Source organism: Canis aureus, chromosome X, assembly GCF_053574225.1.
Source record: "Canis aureus isolate CA01 chromosome X, VMU_Caureus_v.1.0, whole genome shotgun sequence".
In the NCBI taxonomy this organism is placed as follows: domain Eukaryota; kingdom Metazoa; phylum Chordata; class Mammalia; order Carnivora; family Canidae; genus Canis; species Canis aureus.
The window spans coordinates 89,340,673-89,361,808 of record NC_135649.1 but is presented as its reverse complement, the minus strand read 5'-3'; the positions used below and the strand labels follow the sequence as shown (position 1 = coordinate 89,361,808).

The window sequence follows — 21,136 nt, the reverse complement described above, 5'->3', positions numbered from 1 at the left end:
AGTTGTCCCAGATTTGGTCACTGGGAGATCCTTTGGTTGGTTCCCATGTCCTTTTGACATATCCCCATCATTTTTTGAGTACTTTAGGCACCATGTATTTATGGCCTGGATTTTTTTTTTTATAAAGATTTTATTTATTCATGAGAGACACAGAGAGAGAGAGAGAGAGAGGCAGAGACAGGCAGAGGGAGAAGCAGGCTCCATGCAGGGAGCCCAACGTGGAACTCGATCCCGGGTCTCCAGGATCAGGCCCTGAGCTAAAGGCGGCACTAAACCGCTGAGCCACCTGGGCTGCCCTGGCTTGAATTTTCAAGTTAGCCATTAGCACACCTTTACGTGATAGGGAGAAAGGTGGGTGGGGAGGGGGGCAAGTAAGGAATGAAAAAGTGGAATATGTAAACGTATACATAACAGAATGAGGAATTAAGGAATTCTTATTGCTTCAAAAGACAGCGAGGTCAGAGTTAGATTTGAGAGGACTTTTTCTGGTCTACTACTCCGCTCATGTTCCCTTTACCTTCAGCTCACATCTCAGTTCAGAGCTTCTTCACTCATCACAGAAACCCTCTATCCCTGGAGGTTGAAGGAACCTTCTAGTAACTTCCTAGTGGACTAAATGGGTTGCTCAAAGGGGCCCAGAGATAAGTGCCAATCTGTGGGCTGTTACCAGTCTGTGATGTGGTAAGTGCAAAAACAGATCTATGTTAAGAAGTTTTTATAGCAATTTGACATGACATGATCTCCAAACAAATTATCAACAGCTTCCTCTTTAATGAATAAGGTACAGACCACAGGCCAGTTTGGGTGTAAAGCCTGCACGGTGAACCACATGCAGAACAAGCTGTGTCCCAGTCATGACAATGAAACCATGTCCTAATAGATATTTTAAGGTTAGTTTGCCAACTGTTACCCAAAAGTATAAAAAATTAACATTTACATCATAAATTGTTAGAACTGAAGATTTGAAGACCTATTTTGGGAGTAAGTCATCACTTCCTTTTAGCTTAGATGAAAATTAAAAATAAATATCCTGAGCTTGCTGGATTACTTTAAAATATCTTCTTTCGTTTCTGTCAACATAGCTCTGTGAGACTACAGTTTCTCTACTATAGATATATATAAAAACAGAGAAGTCATTCAGCTCTGTATCTGCCCTGCGTGTAGCACTGTCCTCAGTCCAACCTGAATCAGATAAGTTACCAAACAACCACGCTTACTGGTCATGTTTAAACTTTAAATAAGAAACATGGTGTTTCGGGATGCCTGGGTGGCTCAGCAGTTAAGTACCTGCCTTCAGCCCAGGGTGTGATCCTGGAGTCCCGGGATTGAGTCCCACATCGGGCTCCCTGTGTGGAGCCTGCTTCTCCCTCAACCTATGTCTCTGCCTCTCTGTCTCTCATGAATGAAGAAAAAAGAAAAGAAAAGAAAAGAGAAGGAAGGAAAAGAAAGAAGCAAGCTAGCTCGCTCAGAGTACATATAGGCATTGGATATGGGAGAACTGATTTGACTCGATTTTTATCTAGTTATAACTGTAATGATAACATCACGAATATAGTAGTGACTACTAATTGCCTATATATTCACTTTCAACTAATGTATAGTTTTTATGATTTTTTCCTTGCGTTTCTTCTGATTATACTGATTAAAATGCAATTTTATCTGTTAAGTAAAACAGTTGGGCTTGTAGTTTTTGGATCATTTAAAGATATTCATTTTCAAAGTAATTCATTTTTGTTATTTTACAAAAACACTGGTCCACATAGCCACATGCAGAAGAATGAAACTTGGACCATTCTCTAACACTGTACACAAAGATAAACTCAAAATGGTTGAAAGGTCTAAATATGAGACAAGAATCCATCAAAATCCTAGAGAACACAGGCAACAACCTTTTTGAATTTGGCCACAATAACTTCTTGCAAGATACATCTATGAAGGCAAAGGAAACAAAAGCAAAAATGAACTATTGGGACTTCATCAAGATAAAAAGCTTCTGCACAGCAAAGGAAACCGTCAACAAAACTCAAAGACAACCTACAGAATGGGAGAAGATATTTACAAATGACGTATCAGATAAAGGGCTAGTATCCAAGATCTATAAAGAACTTATTAAACTCAACACCCAAGAAACAAAAAATCCAATCATGAAATGGGCAGAAGATAGGAACAGAAACTTCTCCAAAGAAGACACACACGTGGCCAACAAGCACATGAGAAAATGCTCCGCATCACTTGCCATCAAGGAAATACAAATCAAAACCACAATGAGATAACACCTCACACCAGTGAGAATGGCGAAAATTAACATGACAGGAAACAACAAATGTTGGAGAGGATGTAGAGAAAGGGGAACCCTCTTGCACTGTTGGTGGGAATGTGAACTGGTGTAGCCACTCTGGAAAACTGTGTGGCGATTCCTCAAGAAGTTAAAAATAGAGCTACCCTACGACCCAGCAATTGCACTGCTGGGATTTACCCCAAAGATACTGATGTATTGAAATGGCAGGACACCTGCACCCCAATATTTATAGCAGCAATGTCCACAATAGGCAAACTGTGGAAGGAGCCATGATTCCTTCGACCGATGAATGGATAAAGAAGATGTAGTATATATACATACAATGGAATATTACTAAGCCATCAGAGAGACGAATACCCACCATTTGCTTCAATGTGGATGGAACTGGAGGATATTATGCTGAGTGAAGTAAGTCAATTGGAGAAGGACAATCATATGGTTTCACTCATACAGGGAATATAAAAAAACAGTGAAAGGGATTATAGGGAAAGGAGGGGAACTGAGTGGGAAAAATTAGAAAGGGAGACAATCCATGAGAGACTTCTATCTCTGGGAAACAAAGGGTTGCAGAAGGGGAGGTGGGTGGGAGGATGGGGTAACTGGGGGACGGGCAATGAGGAAGGCACTTAATGGGATGAGCACTGGGTGCTATACTATATGTTGACAAATTGAATTTAAATTTTTAAAAATGTAAAAAAAAAAAAAAAAAAACCTGGTCCACAATGGATTCAAAAATAAAAAACTGGGTGCTGGGCAGCCCCAGTGGCATAGCGGTTTAGTGCCGCCTTTAGCCCAGGGCGTGATCCTGGAGTCCCAGGATCAAGTCCCACATCAAGCTTCCTGCGTGGAGCCTGCTTCTCCCTCTGTCTGTATCTCTCTTTCTCTCTTTCTCTGTCTCTAATAAATAAATAAAATCTTAAAAACAACAAAAACAAAAAAAAACCTGGGTGCTCGCTTCAGCAGCACAGATACTAAATTAAATTTAAATTAAATGTAAAAATAAAATCTGGTCCCTTACAGATAGCACAGAAACACTACCCCAGTAGAACCCCTGCCTGTCCCTCCACCCCAACTCCTGCCTGGTGTGGCAAACTTATTTGCTCTTTCAGAGGGAGATGAAGGTGCTCCTGAACTAGCAACTCTGTGCACAAAAGGCCTGGGAGTAGAAAAAGAATTAAACTAACTCAGTGCAAAATACTTTAAGAACAAAACAAAAATCAGGGGGATCCCTGGGTGGCGCAGCGGTTTGGCGCCTGCCTTTGGCCCAGGGCGCGATCCTGGACACCCGGGATCGAATCCCACGTCGGGCTCCCGGTGCATGGAGCCTGCTTCTCCCTCTGCCTGTGTCTCTGCCTCTCTCTCTTTCTGTGACTATCATAAATAAATAAAAATTAAAAAAAAAAATCAGCTGATGAAAATTCTCCCCATAAAAGCCAACCATGAAGCAGATGGAAACTCTAATACAAAAAATCCAAACCAAATTAAATACTCTCAAATGTGTTTTTCAATATTAAAAAATCCTAAAATCAGAAATGTAAAAACTAAGAACAGAAATTAACAACAGGTACAAATGCAAGAGAGTTGACTGAACTCAGGAAAGAAATTGAAGTCACCGTCTCATAAATGAATAAAATTACAAGGCACCCAAGGGAGAACAGATTCAAATGAAAATTTAATAAAGGATACTGAACAAAGATGGAGATGAATCCAAGAAAATAAAAAGCAGATAAAGAAGTAAAAAGGGGGACAGCCTGGGTGGCTTAGCGGTTTGGTGCCGCCTTCAGCCCAGGGCGCGATCCTGGAGACCCGGGATCGAGTCCCACGTCGGGCTCCCTGTAGGGAGCCTGCTTCTCCCTCTGTGTCTCTGCCTGCCTCTCTCTCTCTCTCTCTCTCATAAATAAATAAAAAAAATCTAAAAAAAAAAAAAAAAAAAAAAGAAGTAAAAAGGGTCAGAAAAAAAAAGTGGTCAGAATGGAAAATATGCAAGAAAACTCCCAACATACACACACTTAATTTGAGTCCAACAAAAATGGAAGAGAATTTTTACTTATATGAATAAGAAAATTGGCCTGGCATCAGAATTCTCAAGCATAATACACAGGGTACTCCAAGAGTGAAACAGCATTTTCAAGAAAGCCAGGGAAATAAAATGCAAAGAACAGTGGCTCTACCCTGGCTACCCTTTCAGACTCACGTATATAGGAAACAAGTTTCAATTTTGAAACACTCCTAAAAAGACACAGAAATAGACTTGAAAAATGAAAATACATCTTCTTGAATAGGAAAACATGGATGCCAGTCTGTGTGCTTCAGAGAATGAAAAAAATATAGTTTCTACATACACATGCACACACATGTATACATACACACACAGAGGTGTTTTAAGAAATCCAGTTATGTGATTGTGGGAGCGGGGCCAGCAGGCTGGGAACTCACGTAATATTCCTGTTATAGTCTTAGGCAGAATTCCTTCTTATAAGAACAGTTCTACTGGCTGAAGGGCCCACCCTAACTCCTGTATGATCTCATCTGAACTCACGACATCTGTAGGGAACCTATTCCCAAATGAGGTCAGTTCTGTGGGACCAGGACTTAGGACTCCAGCATATCTTTTTGGCAGACAAAACGCAGCCCATGACAACATCCCCCAAAATGTCAGCTCTCCCTAAGTTAATTTAATGCTCTCCCAACGAAAATCAAAATGTATTTATGGAGCTGGACAAGGAGATCCTAGAGTTTATATATGGGAAACTAAGAAAACACAGGAAAGGAAGAGTTATAAGGGCTGAACTGCTACCTGATATGAAAACCTAAAGCCTCCATGATTAAAACATTACGATGCTGGCCCATTAATAGACAAACCAGTGGAAGAGAAGAGAAGATCTAGAAAGAGACATGTAATAGATGGTAAAGGCAGCATCTCCCATTGGTGGGCAAAGGTAGACTTTTTAATAAATGAGATTGGGGCAACAGGATACCCATTTGAGGAAAAAAAAACTACATCCCCATCTTCTCGCATGTACAAAAATAAACTCCAAATGGATTAAAGATCTAAATTTTAAGGAGAGAAACTACACAAGTGCTAGAAGAAAACAGTGTTGGTTATTTTATAGCCCAAGTGTAGGAAACGGCTCTTGTCTCTATTGCATCAAAATCCAGATGCGATAGAGGAAAATGTTGATAAATTTGGCTATCTAAAAGTGTGAATTTTATAATTTTTATTGAGACATATTTTAGATATCACATATCTATTGCAAGTGTTTAATTTAATGATGTTTTTGTGAATTGACCAAGTTGTACAACATCACCATAAATCAGTTTAGAGCATTCCCATCAGCCCAAGAAGATCCCTCATGTACATTTACTGTTAATCCTATCCCCCTCCACCCGTACAAGTGCCAATCTCTCTGTCTCAACAGATTGGCTTTTTCTGGACATTTTATATAAATGACATCATGTGGTGCGTGGTCTCTTGTGTCTGGCTTCTTTCACTGGGCATAATGTTTTTGAGGTTGTTTATGTCATAACATGAGTCCATAGTTTGTTCTTCTTATTACTGAATAATATTCCTTGTGTGGATAGACCACATTTTGTCTGTCTATTCACAATTTGGGGCTATTATGAATAATGCTGCCAATAACACAATAAAGAAGTGAAAATACAAATAATAAAGAGAAAATATTGGCAATATACATCACAGATAAAGCACTAATGTCTATAATGAAGAGCTTTCCAAATTTGAGGAGAAAAGTCCAAAATTCCTATTTAGAAATGAGCCAAAGACATGAATAGATAATTCCCCTAAAATGATATTAAGATGCAGGTACCTGGGTGGCTAAGTTGGTTAAGCATCTGCCTTTGGCTCAGGTCATGATCTCAGGATCCTGGGATAGCCCCCCCCCTCCCCCCCCCCACTGCACAGGGCTCCCTTTACAGCGAGGAGTCTACTTTCTCTCCCTCTCCTCCTGCTCAGGTTCTCTCTCAAATAAATAAAATCTTTTTAAAAAAAGATATTAAATGGCTCTTAAACATATGAAAAGAAATTCACTAATAAGTGCAAATTAAAACTGTATTGAGGGGCGCCTGGGTGGCTCAGTGGTTGAGTGTCTGCCTTTGGCTCAGGTCATGATCCCAGAGTCCTGGTATTGAGTCCTGCATTGGGCTCCCCAAAGGGAGCCTGCTTCTCCTTCTGCCTATGTCTCTCTCATGAATAAATAAATAAAATCTTAAAAAATAAATACATAAATAAAACTGTTGAGAACATCAACTAGGAGGCTATTAAAAAAAGATAGGTAATAACAAGAGTTGGCGAGGATGAACTCTTGAACACTGCTGTTGGGATTGTAAAATATTGCAGCCTCTTTGGAAGACAGCATAGCAATTCTTCAAAAGATTAAACGGAGCTGCTGTATGACCCAGGAATTCCTTTTTGTTGTTGTTAAAGATTTAATTTATTTATTCATGAGAGACACGAGAGAGAGAGGCAGAGACACAGGCAGAGGGAGAAGAAGGCTCCATGCAGGGAAACAGATGTGGGACTCGATCCCAGGGACTCCAGGATCACGCCCTGAGCCAAAGGCAGACGCTTAACCACTGAGCCACCCAGGCGTACCATGACCCAGGAATTCTACTCCTAGGTATCCAACCAAGAGATATCCAAGAGACATCCACACATAAACTTGTACACAAATGTTCAGAGTGGCATTATTCACAATAGTCCAAGGAGGAAACAACTCAAATGTCCATCCATGGATGCATGGATAAACAAAGTATGGTCTATGCACACAGTGGAATAGTATTCCGCTGTAATAAGGAATAGAATATTACTACATGCCACAACATGGATAAACCTGGAAAACAACATTGTAAGTGAAAGAAGTCAGACACAAAAGTCACCCTGTTACTTCCATGTATACAAAATCTCCAGAACAGGCAACTCCTTGGAGTCAGAAAGTAGTTTAGAGATTGCCAGGGGCTTCCAGGACGGAAGAAAGAAGAGTGACTACTAATGGATACAGGGTTTCTTTTTGGGTTGGTGAAAATGTTCTAGAACCGATTGTGATGACAGAGGTACAGCTGTGTGACTATACTAAGAACCACTGAATTGCGCACCCTAAATGGATGAATTGTACGGTATGTGAATTACACCTCAATATAACTGTTAAAAAAAAAAAACTACCATAAGATACCATTTCTCAACTGTCACATCAGCAAACATTCTAAAGCTTGACAAGGCTGTGGAAGAACAGACACTCCTCAACATTGTAAAATGCAAAATGGAAAGCAAATTTGTTAATATCTAATAAAATTAAATTTGTATTTACTCTCTGACCCAGCAATAACATTTCTAGGGCCTTCCTCTTTTTTTTAATTTTTTTAAGTTTGTTTATGTATGCATGTATGTAACCTACACCCAATATGGGGCTTGAACTCACAACCCTGAGATCAAGAGCCACATGCTCTCCTGAGGCAGCCAGGTGCTCCTCTAAGGCCTTACTCTTAAAATACACCTATAACAATAAAATACACATGTGCAAGGATACTTATGATTATTCATATTTGCAAAGTAGTAGAAACTACCTAAATGTCTAAATGAAGGATACTGGCCAAAGAAACTATAACATGGCCACACAATGGAGTACTGTGTAGCTGTAAACAAACAAAAAAAGGTGTATCACCTCTATGAGGTGATAGGGAATGGTTTCTAAGATATATTGTAAAGTGAAAAAAAATATAAACAGTCTGTTCTCATTTGTATAATAAAGGGGAAATAGGGGCACCTGGGTGACTCAGTTGGTTAAGCATCTCCCTTCGGCTCGGGTCATGATCTTGGGGTTCTGGGATCGAGCCCCATGTTGGGCTCCATGCTCGGCAGGGAGCCTGCTTCTCCCATTCCCTCTGCTCCTCCCCCGGCTCAAGCTCTCTCTCTCCCATGCTCTCTCTCAAATAAACATAATATTTTTAAAAAGGGGGAAATAAGTGAATATGCATGTATCTCCATATTTTTTGCAAAAGGAAATACAGGAAAGATGAACCAGAAAATAATGATGTTAGTTACCTGTGTGTGTCTGTGTCTGTGTGTGTGTATGAGAGAGAGAGAGAGAGAGAGAGAGAGAGAGAACAGCATGGAATAAACTGGGAGGGAACAGCCTTTGGAGGGTGTATCTTTTTGTGTAGTTCAATGTTGGGGTCAGAGGAGATAGCTTCAAAGGGCTCCCACTGTCCAAATATGGACCAATTGGAGCATCAAAATTAAGACGACAGTAAAGGATTCTAACCCAGTGAATAAAATAGGAATTCACAAGACCGTATTATTAATAAATAGGTAAGTATATAAATGGAGGAAGCAGGAGATTCTTCTGTACAGTAATGCTGACATGTACATGGAAGGACTGGTAGAACTGGAAAATCCTCCCCTTGTATCCATCGTAGTAAATATTGATTTGGACAAGAATCATCCAGGGATGCTAAATCTATGGGAGCAAAAGTCTGATCAGGAGCAGGCTATTTATACTGTTTTAAAGCATCTATCTACTGACCATTTATGAGCCGCAAGGGGCAAAGCTATAACCCTACAGTGGAGAAACTGGACAGTGTTCTGACTAGGTGACCCAAATGTCCACTACAGCAAGGGGCAGACAGACACGTGCTTTTGGGTGTGGTGCTCTGAGGAGGACACAGATCACAGACAGTATTTTGGCTGAGAAAGTGTAACCTCAATCTGTGAGGAAACATCAGGCAGGCCCCAACTGAGGAACAATGCTGTAAACTAACTGTGGCCTGTGGCTCTTCAAAAACATGCAGGTCAGGATGCCTGGGTAGCTCAGCAGTTGAGTGTTTGCCTTCAGATCAGGGCATAATCCCAGGGTCCTGGGATCAAGTCCCGCATCGGGCTTCCCGCAGGGAGCCTGCTTCTCCCTCTGCCTGTGTCTCTGCCTCTCTCTCTCTCTCTGTCACGAATAAATAAAATCTTTTTAAAAAGCCAAAAACATGCAGGTCATAACAAGTAAAGAAAGGCTGGGGAACTGTTCCAGATGAAATGCCCTGCATACTGGGGTGGATCCTGTACTGAAGGAAAGGATGCTATAAAGGACATCACTGGGACAGGTGACAAAACTGAAAGAGGGCCTGAAACTGCATAAAGTACTGTACACAATATTATATCAGTGATTACTGTGGTTATGTGAGAAAAGCTCTTTGTTCTTCTCTCAAATGCTTCAGAGAAAATATGTAGTAATGTACCCTTTGGACATACATATGTAGTATATACACAACACATATAGGGACACACGTGTACACACACACACACACACACACCTACAAAGAAAATGATAAGACAAACATGGGAAAGTTTTAAATTGGTTGGGGTGGTCTGTACTGTGTCAGCCTGGCTGAGCCAGAGCTCTGATTCCCAGAATCCCCTTCCTCATATGGTTCCACATAAGAGATGTGGCATATGGAAGTCAAAAAAGGACTCTCTGAAGGCATTCAGGATCAAACGCAGTGGAAGACACAGATGTGTTGGCAGATTCCAGCTTGTTTGTTGAGGCCAGCTCTTCTTCCTAACTTACTGAGCAAAGTTAGTAAGTTCTTCGGGTCTTACTGAGCAAACAGTGCCCCAATGCCCGGGCCTGTCACCAGACTCTTGGCTGCAACACCTCAGAGGCAAGAGGCCCCGACCCCCACCCCACCCTGGGCCTGTCTGCCAGACTCCCTTCCAGCACTCTACGCCCTACTTTGGCAGTTCAACAGGACTGGCTCCTCACGATGGCTGGTTGGTGATTTCTTGCCCTCAAGGCCCCACCTCCGACACCATCACGTCCCCAGCTCCTTCCATGGCTCTGTTCCATCGACTCCCTCTAATAAATCCCTACTCACTCATAGTGGCCCTGCCTCCCTGATGGAACCCCGCCATTGGTGAATCATTCTGAGTAAAGGGACAAGGGTTTTCTGTATTCTTATAACTTTTTGGTCAATGTGAAATACTTGCCAAAGTTTTCAAAATTCAAAGTTTTATGTTTTTGTAGAATTTACTTATATTTTAATTTTTTTTTAGATTTTATTTATTTGAAAGAGAGAGAGAGCACAACAGAGGGGAGGGAATGCCGAGGGGGAGGGAGGAGCAGACTCCCCACTGAGCAGGAAGCCCAACATGGGGCTGGATCTTGGGACCCTGAGATTACAACCTGAGCTGAAAGCAGACGCTCAACTGACCCAGCCACCCATGTGCCTATTTTTGTAGAACTTAAAATACTGGACGAATGGATAAAGAAGCTGTGGTCTATGTATACAATGGAATATTACTCAGCCATTAGAAACGACAAATACCCACCATTTGCTTTGAAGTGGATGGAAGTGAATACATGAAGGAAGTAGGAGTGGGAATGGCTCTGCGAAAAGTGGGTGCAGTGGCCAAACCAGATTGTATCATCTCTTCTGACGACAAAAACCTCACCATAAAAACTGAGAGCACTTTGAAAACAACACAGTTTTCGTGTAATCTGGGAGAGAAGTTTGAAGAAACTACAGCTGATGGCAGAAAAACTCAGACTGTCTGCAACTTCACAGATGGCGCATTGGTTCAACATCAGGAATGGGATGAGAAGGAAAGCACAATAACAAGAAAGTTGGAAGATGGGAAATTGGTGGTGGAATGCGTCGTGAACAATGTCACCTGTACGCGGATCTATGAAAAAGTAGAGTAAAAATTCCATCATCATTCTGGACAGGAATTAGCTGTGAGGATGAACAAGCTCAGTTCAATGAGCAAATCTCCATACTGCTTTTTTTTTTCATTACTGTGTTCAATTACCTTTACCACAAACATTTTACATGCAACTATTTCAAAGTGTTGATTTAATTAGGATCATTCCTTTGGTTAGTAAATAAATGTGTTTGTGCTATGCCAAAAAAAATAAAATAAATAAGTCCTTCCAGAGAAGGACAAGCATTATATGGTCTCATTCATTTGGGGAATATATAAAATAGTGAAAGGGAATAAAGGGGAAAGGAGAAAAAATGAGTGGGAAATATCAGAAAGGGAGACAGAACATGAGAGACTCCTAACTCTGGGAAATGAACTAAGGGTGGTAGAAAGGAAGGTGGGCGGGAGGTGGGGGTGACTGGGTGATGAGCACTAAGGGGGACACTTGATGGGATGAGCACTGGGTGTTATTCTGTATGTTGGCAAATTGAACACCAATAAAAAATAAATTAAAAAAAATACTGGATGATCCACTCACTCAAAGGTTTAAAAAAAAGGGGGGGGGTCTTCATTTCTGGGGCAAAGAAGTATGAGAAGGTAGCACTGAGCTATTTCCAATGGCAGACCCTCCAATGAAGCCCTGGCAAAAGAAGCAGGTGGAGGGAGGCTTTGCAGCCTCTTGCTCCATTTCCCAGTTTATTCCTGGTCCATTTGCCATGGACCTGGTCAGAGGACGTGTGAAGAAGGCAGAAATCCAACAAAAGCAACTGTTTGGTGGGGGCTGGACCCAACCTACCCCCTCCTGCCACTTGATCACACCCAGGGACCCAGGCCAGGCAACAACCCACTTTATAGCTAGAGAACGTGAGCTACAACACACTTAACTTTCTCATAGCCACTGAAAAATCCCCCCAACCTATCCTTTAGCTGCTGTGTCCTCAGGACAAAAAAGAGCATACATAAAGGCAAAAGATTAGAATCAGGCCCACAGACAACTCTAAAATTATTTTCAGCATTTACTGAAAATAGCAGAGCCAATATATCTGCTTATTGTTTTATTCATCCAGCTTTTCTTGAGGCACTCTGCTATTTATTCCCTTTGGTAGAATTTAAGAGCAAATATTCCAAGGAGATCAGTATAGATGTGGCAAAGAAAAAAAAATTTCTGTTCCATAAAACACCCAAGTCTTAAATGTTCAGTTTTCACAGCTGTAATTCATGAATAGTCATAGGTTTTGGAAGTGTTGGCTAGCATTCCAGGGCAACTTTAATGAAATACATACAGTGTTGCTGGGGCGCCTAGGTGGCTCAGTCGGTTAAGCATCAGACTCTTGGTTTTGGCGCAGGTCATGATCTCTAGATCCTAGGATCGAGCCCCCAGGTTGGGCTCCATGCTCAGCGGGGAGTTGGCTTCAGGATTCTCTCTCCCTCTGCCTTCCCACCACCACCACCCACGCTTGCATGCCCACATACTGTCTTTTAAATAAATAAATAAATCTTTAAAAATAAGAAAATAGGGACGCCTGGGTGGCTCAGCGGTTGAGCGTCTGCCTCCAGAGTCCCAGGATCGAGTCCCACATTGGGCTCTTTGTGTGGAGCCTGCTTCTCCCTCTGCCTGTGTCTCTGCCTCTCTCTCTCTCTCTCTCTCTGTCATGAATAAATAAATAAAATACTTTTTTAAAAAAAAATTTTAAATAAAAAATAGGGTCACCTGGGTACCTTAGTCATTAAGCATCTACCTTCGACTCAGGTCATGATCCCAGGGTGCTGGGACCCAGCTCCACAGTCAGGATCCCTGCTCAGCGGTGAGTCTGCTTCTCCCTCTGCCCCTCCCCCAGTTTGTGCTTTCTCACTAGCTCCCTCTCAAATAAATAAAATCTTTTTAAGAAATAAAAATTAAAAAAAAATACAAACTAGAATGTCACCATCATTAGAGTAACAATTCAGGCAAGAATCAGCAATGAATGCTAAAATTAGTAGGTTAAATATCTGATGAGAAAATAGATATTTACATCATCTCAAAGTATCTCCCCATAAACTACTTTTTACAAAGGGGAAAACACAGACTTTATGGTGGAGAATCCTGGAAAATACTGCCTTACTATCACTAATAAGCAGACACACAGACATCATGTGCCTCCTAATGGGACTAATGCAGTGAGGGACACAATGCTCTCATGGGGTTCCTGTCCAAAACGAACACCCTGAAGACAGTCATGAAGGAACATCAAATGAACCCAAATTGAGAGACATTCTATCCAAGAGCTGCCTGTACTATTCTAAAATTTCAAGGTTGTGAACACCAAAGAAGGGCAGAGGAAGGCAGAAGTGTTCCAGATGGAAGGAGATGAAAGAGACATCACAATTAGATGCAGTGTGTCATCCTGGTCTGGATCTGGGACTAGGAAAACAAAATGGTGATACAAGCCATTATTGGGACAAGGAACAAAATGTGAAGTAGAACTACAGATTATGGTATTATACTGTGAAATGTCTTGATTCTGGGTATCCTGTGGTAATGTAAAAGAAAGCCACAAGCCTCCGTATGCTTAGGAAATGCACTCTGATGTTCTTTTAAGAAATACCCTTCGAGGGAGAGAGAACTTTACAGGGGATGTTGCACAATGTTGAGAGTTGGGTAAATCTCAGCGAAGGATATGTGGGTGTTCTTTTGGCACTTCTTGCTTTGTTATACTTGCTTTATTTTTAAGATTTATTTATTCATGAGAGACACAGAGAGAAAGGCAGAGAGAGACATAGGCAGAGGGAGAAGCAGGCTCCCTGCAGGAAACCTGATGCAAGACTCAATCCCAAGGTCCTGGAATCACACGCTGAGCCAATGTTATACATACTTTAAATTGTTTTAACTTTTATATGAGCTTGAAATTATTTCAAAATAAGTTCAGGGGCACCTGGATGGCTCAGTTGGTGAAGCGTCTTGCCTTTGGCTCAGGTCATGAGGGAGCCTGCTTCTCCCTCTCCCTCTGCCCTTCCCCCTCCTTGTGCATGCTCTCTCTCAAATAAATAAAATCTTTTTTTAAAAAAAATTTTAAAGGGGATCCCTGGGTGGCTCAGTGGTTTGGCGCCTGCCTTTGGCCCAGGGCATGATCCTGGAGTCCCGGGATCGAGTCCCGCATCGGGCTCCTGGCATGGAGCCTGCTTCTCCCTCTGCCTGTGTCTCTGCCTCTCTCTCTCTCTCTCTATGTCTATCATGAATGAATAAAATCTTTTTAAAAAATTTTTAATAAAAAGTTCAGAAGAACAGTTAAAATAAAAAGATGTGCTCTACTGTGGTCCACTGCACTGGAGCTCACTGAAGGGTCATGTCGGGCTAGAGTTGTTAACGTCAGGGTCCTGGGGTCGAGTACTGTGTGGGGCTGCTCAGAGGAAGCCTGCTTCTCTCTCTGCCTATGTTTCTACCTCTCTCTGTGTCTCTCATGAATAAATAAATAAAATCTTAAAAAATAATAAAAAATAAAGTAAAATAACGATAAACCTTTAGCTCTTTAGTCTCCTGCATTAAAGCCCAGTGAAATTCGCAGCAAGGCTAATTTACCCATGGGGAAGGGTAGTCACTGGCCAGCATTACCGTCAGAGCACCCAGCTGGGCTGACTTGCTTCAGGTTAACACGCTCCTGGCTTGCTGACCTGAGGCCTTTGATTTTTTATTTTTTTTTTTTATGATAGTCATACAGAGAGAGAGAGAGAGGCAGAGACATAGGCAGAGGGAGAAGCAGGCTCCATGCACCGGGAGCCCGACGTGGGATTCGATTCCGGGTCTCCAGGATCGCGCCCTGGGCCAAAGGCAGGCGCCAAACTGCTGCGCCACCCAGGGATCCCTGAGGCCTTTGATCTGTCACAGAACTAATGTACTTTGAGATTTGCAGACCACTGGACTTGGGGAATGAAGGAGCAGAACTTTCCCAGGCCACAGAGGCTAGCAAGTCTGTTTGAGGCTGCCTCAGCTTTCTAATTAGCTAAAACATCTTTTATCTTTTAGCAAAATGTTTTTCTCTTTTTACGGTCACGTAAATGACTTTACTGACCTCCCTCTGTGCATCTGTAGACCCTGCCCTCCTTTGCAGAAAGAACAGAATATTCTTGTGCAACCCCCTAAGTACCAAAGAACCAGACCTTCTTGCACAACCCCTTCCTCCCTCATCCCCTGGGGCTCCAAGGAACTTCTAGAATTTCTTGCACAACCTCCGTGCACTGAGATAACTGTAGTTGGCATCATGCAGTCTGCACGTAATCAAGAAAGGTCACAGACCATTGCGCTCCTTTAATTGATTAAACCCCTTTAACTCTTTGAGGAACCTCCACACAGTTTTCCAGAGTGGCTGCACCAGTTCACATTCCCACCAACAGTGTAAGAGGGTTCCCTTTTCTCCGCATCCCCTCCAACATTTGTTGTTTCCTGCCTTGTTAATTTGCCCCATTCTCACCGGTATAGCAGCAATGGCCATGATAGCCAAACTGTGGAAGGAGCCTCGGTGTCCAACGAAAGATGAATGCATAAAGAAGATGTGGTTTATGTATACAATGGAATATTACTCAGCTATTAGAAATGACAAATACCCACCATTTGCTTCAACGTGGATGGAACTGGAGGGTATTATGCTGAGTGAAGTAAGTCAGTCGGAGAAGGACAAACATATGTTCTCATTCATTTGGGGAATATAAATAATAGTGAAAGGGAATATAAGGGAAGGGAGAAGAAATGTGTGGGAAATATCAGAAAGGGAGACAGAACGTAAAGACTGCTAACTCTGGGAAACGAACTAGGGGTGGTAGAAGGGGAGGAGGGCGGGGGGTGGGAGTGAATGGGTGACGGGCACTGGGGGTTATTCTGTATGTTAGTAAATTGAACACCAATAAAAAATAAATTTAAAAAAAAAGAAGAAAAAAAAATAAACCCCTTTAAAAATCTCTGGGCCAGGCAGAAACCTCAGAGTCGGGTTGTTCGTTTTTTTTTTAAAGAATTTATTTATTCATGAGAGACACACAGAGAGAGACAGAGACATAGGCAGAGGGAGAGGCTCCATGCACGGAGTTCAATGTAGGACTTGAGCCCAGGACCCCAGGATCATGACCTAAGCCAAAGGCAGATGCTCAACCAATGACCCACTCAGGTGCCCCCAAAGTCGGCTTTTGGACAAGAGTCTACCTTCTCCCCGGGTGGCCAGCCACCTGAATAGAGCTCATATTCCTTTCTAATCAACATTCATCTCTTGAGTACTAGCCTTCCAGGCAGCAGGCAGCCAAACTTGGGTGCAGTAATATTACTTATGTTCTCTAAGCCTAAAATTCTTTTGTCACTATCTTTGTTTCAGGCAAGTAGGATTCTTATAGCTTTGCTCATTCCTAGCCCCGTATACCCACTCCAGTTTCTCTTCATGTGCTGGCCAAGCTCTATGACCATGCCTTACCTTCCTCTGGGGCCATTTATTGCAACTCTAAATACCAACAAATATCTACCAGGCACAAACCTTATACAAAGACTGTATTCGGCCAGCATCTACTGGCCTGGAACCAACCAGGAAAGTCACACATTGTCTGTACCTCCATTTCTCTGGCTGTAAAATCCCTACTGAAAGGTAGACCTTGTCTTGTTCAATTTGGACCAGGTCCAGTCGGCACATTAAAAGAGGCTCCTGGGGAGAAGGAATGTTTCCTTTGGTGATATTTTCCCTGGTCTGAGGGAACTTACAACATAGGTGGAAAGACAGAAACACATCAGATGTTAAAATGATTTGTGTAGAGGACTGATGTGAGAAATAGGAAATCTTAATACTGGTGTACTGCAAATTCACTATGTCATCATGGCAAATAACATGATGTCTTAAAGGCTTCATGCCTTATTTATAAAATGAGGGGTTGGAGTGGATGACAATGATAATAGAAATGTACTGAGCACATATTATATGCCAGGCCCTAGACTAAGCACCAAACAAAGACTAATACACTGAAATCTCACAATAGTGCTGTGAGGTAGGGACCACTACCCCCATTTTACAGATAACCCGTGAGATCCTTTCAACTCCAATGGTCCAGAACTATGTGATTTCAAGTTAAGTAATATGGTAAACTGTTATTTTCCAAAGGGGCCACGCTATTTCCCATCCCATATGCTTTTCTTAAAGTGTGACTCTGACACTCCTGCCTTTAAGAGATGGGTCTGTGTCCTCTCATTGACTTTGAGTGGGCTTGTGATTGGAGAAAGTGATGTTATGTGACTTCTGAGGCTAGATCACAAAAGCAATCTAGCTGATACCGTTTTCCTATTGTGACACAACAGATGACCACATACTCAGTGACTTAAAACAGTATCTGCTATTGTTAGCTCAGTCCATAGGTCAGAATTCTAGGCACAGCATGGGTGGTTTCTCCGCTCCGGGAGTCACCAGGTTGAATTGAAGGTGTTGGCTGGACTGAGTTGCCTGGGGGCATCTAGGGGAAAATCCACTTCCAAGCTTATTCACGTTGTTGGCAGAATGCAGTTCTTTGTGACAGCAGGACTTGAGGTCTGCCTCTCCTTGCTGGCTATCAGCAGAGGCTGCGCTCAGCTCCTAAAAGTTCCCCCAAAATTCCTTGCTAACATGTCCAACTCCACCCTCAAAGCCAACTGTAAATAATCTCCCTCACATCAAATCCCTTGAACACTTCAAATCTCTGACATCCTCTGTTTCTGGCTTTTAGAATGGACCCAGATTTAAACGACTTCAGTGATTAGATCAGGCCCACATATAGAATCTCCCTATCTTAAGGTCAACTAATTTGGGAACTTACTTACACCTGCAAAATCCCTTTTGTCACACAATCGTGAGAGTTAAATCTAATCATATTCGTAGGTCTCACCCAACTCAGGGGGCATATGCCAGGGCAAGGGTCACTGGGGGTAAAATTGTGCCTACCACATAGCTCCTATTTGATTCTCCCGTTATGTTATTTTTGGAGCGTGGCCACCATACTCTGAGGAAGTACAAGCAGCTTGAGGAAAGGAACAGACCAGCTGAGCAACCAGCCAACAACCAGTATTAACTTGCCAGCCATGTTAGTGAGCCATTTTGAAAGTGGGTCTTCCAGTCCCAAACTGAGCTGCCCCAGTTGGTGGTAAGGACAGCTTATTGAGTCCCACTCAAATTGCAAATTCATGGGTAAAATAAAGGACTGTTGTTGTAAGCTACTACTAAGTTCTGGGGTGATTTATTACACAGCAACAGGTAATCAAAATGAAGTAACAACCTAAGTAAGATGATCTACTGAAAGATTTTTGCAGACAAGGAGTGGTAATTTACATTTTTAGGACAATGAAACATCTGATGATGTAGCCCTAAAATGTCATTCAATTCATGGTTGCTGATTTATTAATTCAAACTTATACTGAACTAATTTACTCTAGTATATTAGCCCTCCATATTTGGAAGCCCAGCATTTTAAAAAGGTTATCTAAAAATTATGCTGCTTCCTTTTGAGCAATGGCTAAACTATATATTTTAAGCTACATTTACAAAATATTTGGGATGTAAATAAACAAAAGATAATGAATGTATTAATTTTTAAAGATACCATGGCCTTGTTTATAAGTCACTAAAGTATTAGTACCTCAATGTATATTTAATTACTTTTCAACAGGTATTATTTTCAATAGGAAACACTTGGAAAATAACCATCAGTTTGTCATTAAGAATTTTCATCAATGGGGGTTATCTGGGAGGCTCAGTTGGTTAAGCATCTGCCTTTGGCTCAGGTCATGATCTCGGGATCCTGGGATCAAGCAGGGAGCCTGCTTCTCCCTCTGCCCCTTACTCCACTGGTGCTCTGCATTTCAAATACATAAATAAAATCTTAAAGAATTTTCATCAATGGATATTAACTGTTAGGTGAAAGACTGTTGGAGTAGAGCTCCTCTTGGATTTTTTGTTGATTACAGAGGGGGAGAAACGTGGTAGACAAAGCCTTAACCAAATAATCAAACTTAAAAGACAAAAATAAAAACAAAACAAATAATCAAACTTAATATCACCAATGATATTGTAACAGTGACATCATGTGCCTTCTTCCACAGTGATGCACTAAGGACACACCATCACATGTGTAGTGTTCTTGCCCTGAAGTGTTTAATCTAAATCTAATTATGAGGGAATCCCTGGGTGGCTCAGTGGTTTGGAGCCTGCCTTTGGCCCGGGGTGCGATCCTGTAGTCCCGGGATCGAGTCCCGCGTCGGGCTCCTGGCGTGGAGCCTGCTTCTCCCTCCTCCTGTGTCTCTGCCTCTCTCTCTCTCTATGTCTATCATAAATAAATAAATATTTAAAAAATACTCTCTCTCTATGTCTATCATAAATAAATAAATATTTAAAAAATAAATCTAATTATGAGAAAACACATAAATCCAAATTAAGGATATTGTGAAAAAACATTGACTTATATTCTTTAAAAATGTCAGTGTCATGAAAGACAAAAAAAGGGGGAAGGAGCTCCTCTAGGTTAAGGGAGTCAATCGAAAAGAGGTAACTAAATGTGAATCTTGATTGGATCTCCCCTTTCCAACAAGAAAGAAAAAAAAAACAGCTATGAAACTATAAAACTTAAGTATGCACTACATATTAAATAGTAGTGTACCTAATGTTAAGTATCTGAGTGGATTACTGTACTGTGGTTAAGGAGGAGAATGGGGGATCCCTGGGTGGCGCAGCAGTTTGGCGCCTGCCTTTGGCCCAGGACGCGATCCTGGAGACCCGGGATCGAATCCCACGTCAGGCTCCCGGTGCATGGAGCCTGCTTCTCCCTCTGCCTGTGTCTCTGCCTCTCTCTCTCTCTCTTTCTCTCTCTGTGTGACTATCATAAATAAAAAAAAATTTAAAAAAAAAAAAAAAAAGGAGGAGAATGTCCTTACTAAGAGTCAGATACGGAAATATCTAGGGGTGAAGTGTCACTATATCTGCAACACTCAGGAAAACTGTATAAGGACTAACTTTGTGGACCTGGTTGTAGGATTTCCTATCAACATCTAGTCAACACAGTCCACAGACTGGGCAAAACAAGCAAATTTCCCTTTGGCTAGTTAAGGAGAAACACATAGCTGGACACTCACCTCCCTGGTGGTGCATGGGGCCCTGAGAGTCTTACCGTGGTCTCAGCACAACGGCGAGTGAAAGACGAGGATGTGGCTTCACTTTTGCTAGAGAAACAGACGTACGCGCACACAGGAGAGCACTCAGGCTCTGCACCCTTTACCGCAGCCCTACTCAAGCGTGACGGCGAGGCCGTGCCTCTCGCCCAGAGGCTCACCTGACAGCAGTACGTGCCTGTCCGATGCACTTTACGGCAGTCACGCGAAGGCGTGGGGGAGTGCTTACGCCTCCTGCGCCCACAGGCACGCAACGACAGCAGCACACGCTGTGTGGAGCGCTTTATGGCAGCCACGCGAAGGTGCGAAGGCGGGAAGCCAAGGGCCGGTGGGCCCACGCTGCGCGGGGTAGGCCCGGCGTCCCACGTCATCATAGGCTGCCTGTTATTTTGTTGTCACTCCCACAGCTGAGCGATCATGGCGATGGTGGCGGGACTGTGGCAGAGGGCGAGAGACTATATGAAGACCAAGGAGTTCCGGGACTACGTGACCAGCACGCACTTCTGGGGTCCCCTGGCCAACTGGGGCCTACCGCTGGCCGCCATTAAGGACATGAACGCATCGCCTACCATAATCAGTGGCCCTATGACGACAGCACTCATCTTCTACTCAATGGCATTCATGCGTTTCGCCTACCGTGTACAGCCTCGAAACTTGCTGCTGCTGGCGTGCCATAGCACCAACGTGGTGGTGCAGAGTGTGCAGGTGAGCCGCTACCTAATTCACCAGTACGGCGGGGACTCTGCTGCCGCCACCGCCGGTCTCACCCAGCGACCCTATGGCTGTTAGCAACTTTGAGGATGATGACTTCTGCTAGACAGCCCGCCGCCAGCCCCAACCTGTGGTCCCCGAAATCTGGCTGAGAAGGCCCTATCAAATCTCGGCAGCTTGCAAGCCCTGACCTGTTGTCCTCCCTGAAGAAAAGACCAATGAAGTTTGGTTTTGAGTCTAATAAAAAACAAAAACAAAGAAACAGTGCGACTCTGATTTAAACCTGCAGTTT

At 42.6% G+C, this 21,136-nt stretch overlaps 2 protein-coding genes across 3 annotated transcripts in view; one reads left to right on the top strand and one right to left on the bottom strand.

Annotated features, from left to right (window-relative positions):
- Positions 1-20,982, bottom strand: part of LOC144308148 (uncharacterized) — a 62,871-nt gene extending 41,889 nt beyond the window's left edge. Inside the window, exon 1 of one of the 2 annotated variants that reach the window (XM_077888383.1) lies at positions 20,133-20,982. In XM_077888383.1, coding sequence (XP_077744509.1) covers positions 20,133-20,507 — 375 coding nt within the window. In that variant the 5' untranslated portion in view covers positions 20,508-20,982. Of the gene's footprint in view, positions 1-20,097 lie in introns of both variants that reach the window. The other variant, XM_077888384.1, reaches the window with a different exon arrangement.
- Positions 20,303-21,106, top strand: MPC1L (mitochondrial pyruvate carrier 1 like). The gene is made up of 2 exons (XM_077888385.1): positions 20,303-20,435; positions 20,541-21,106. The coding sequence occupies exon 2, from the start codon at positions 20,551-20,553 to the stop codon at positions 20,920-20,922; it is 372 nt and encodes a 123-aa protein (XP_077744511.1). The 5' UTR covers positions 20,303-20,435; positions 20,541-20,550; the 3' UTR covers positions 20,923-21,106.
- Positions 21,107-21,136: the final 30 nt, after the last annotated feature.

Bases quoted from the DNA above. Each gene is read 5' to 3' on its own strand.
- MPC1L (XM_077888385.1), top strand. From the start codon at position 20,551: ATGGCGATGGTGGCGGGACTGTGGCAGAGGGCGAGAGACTATATGAAG.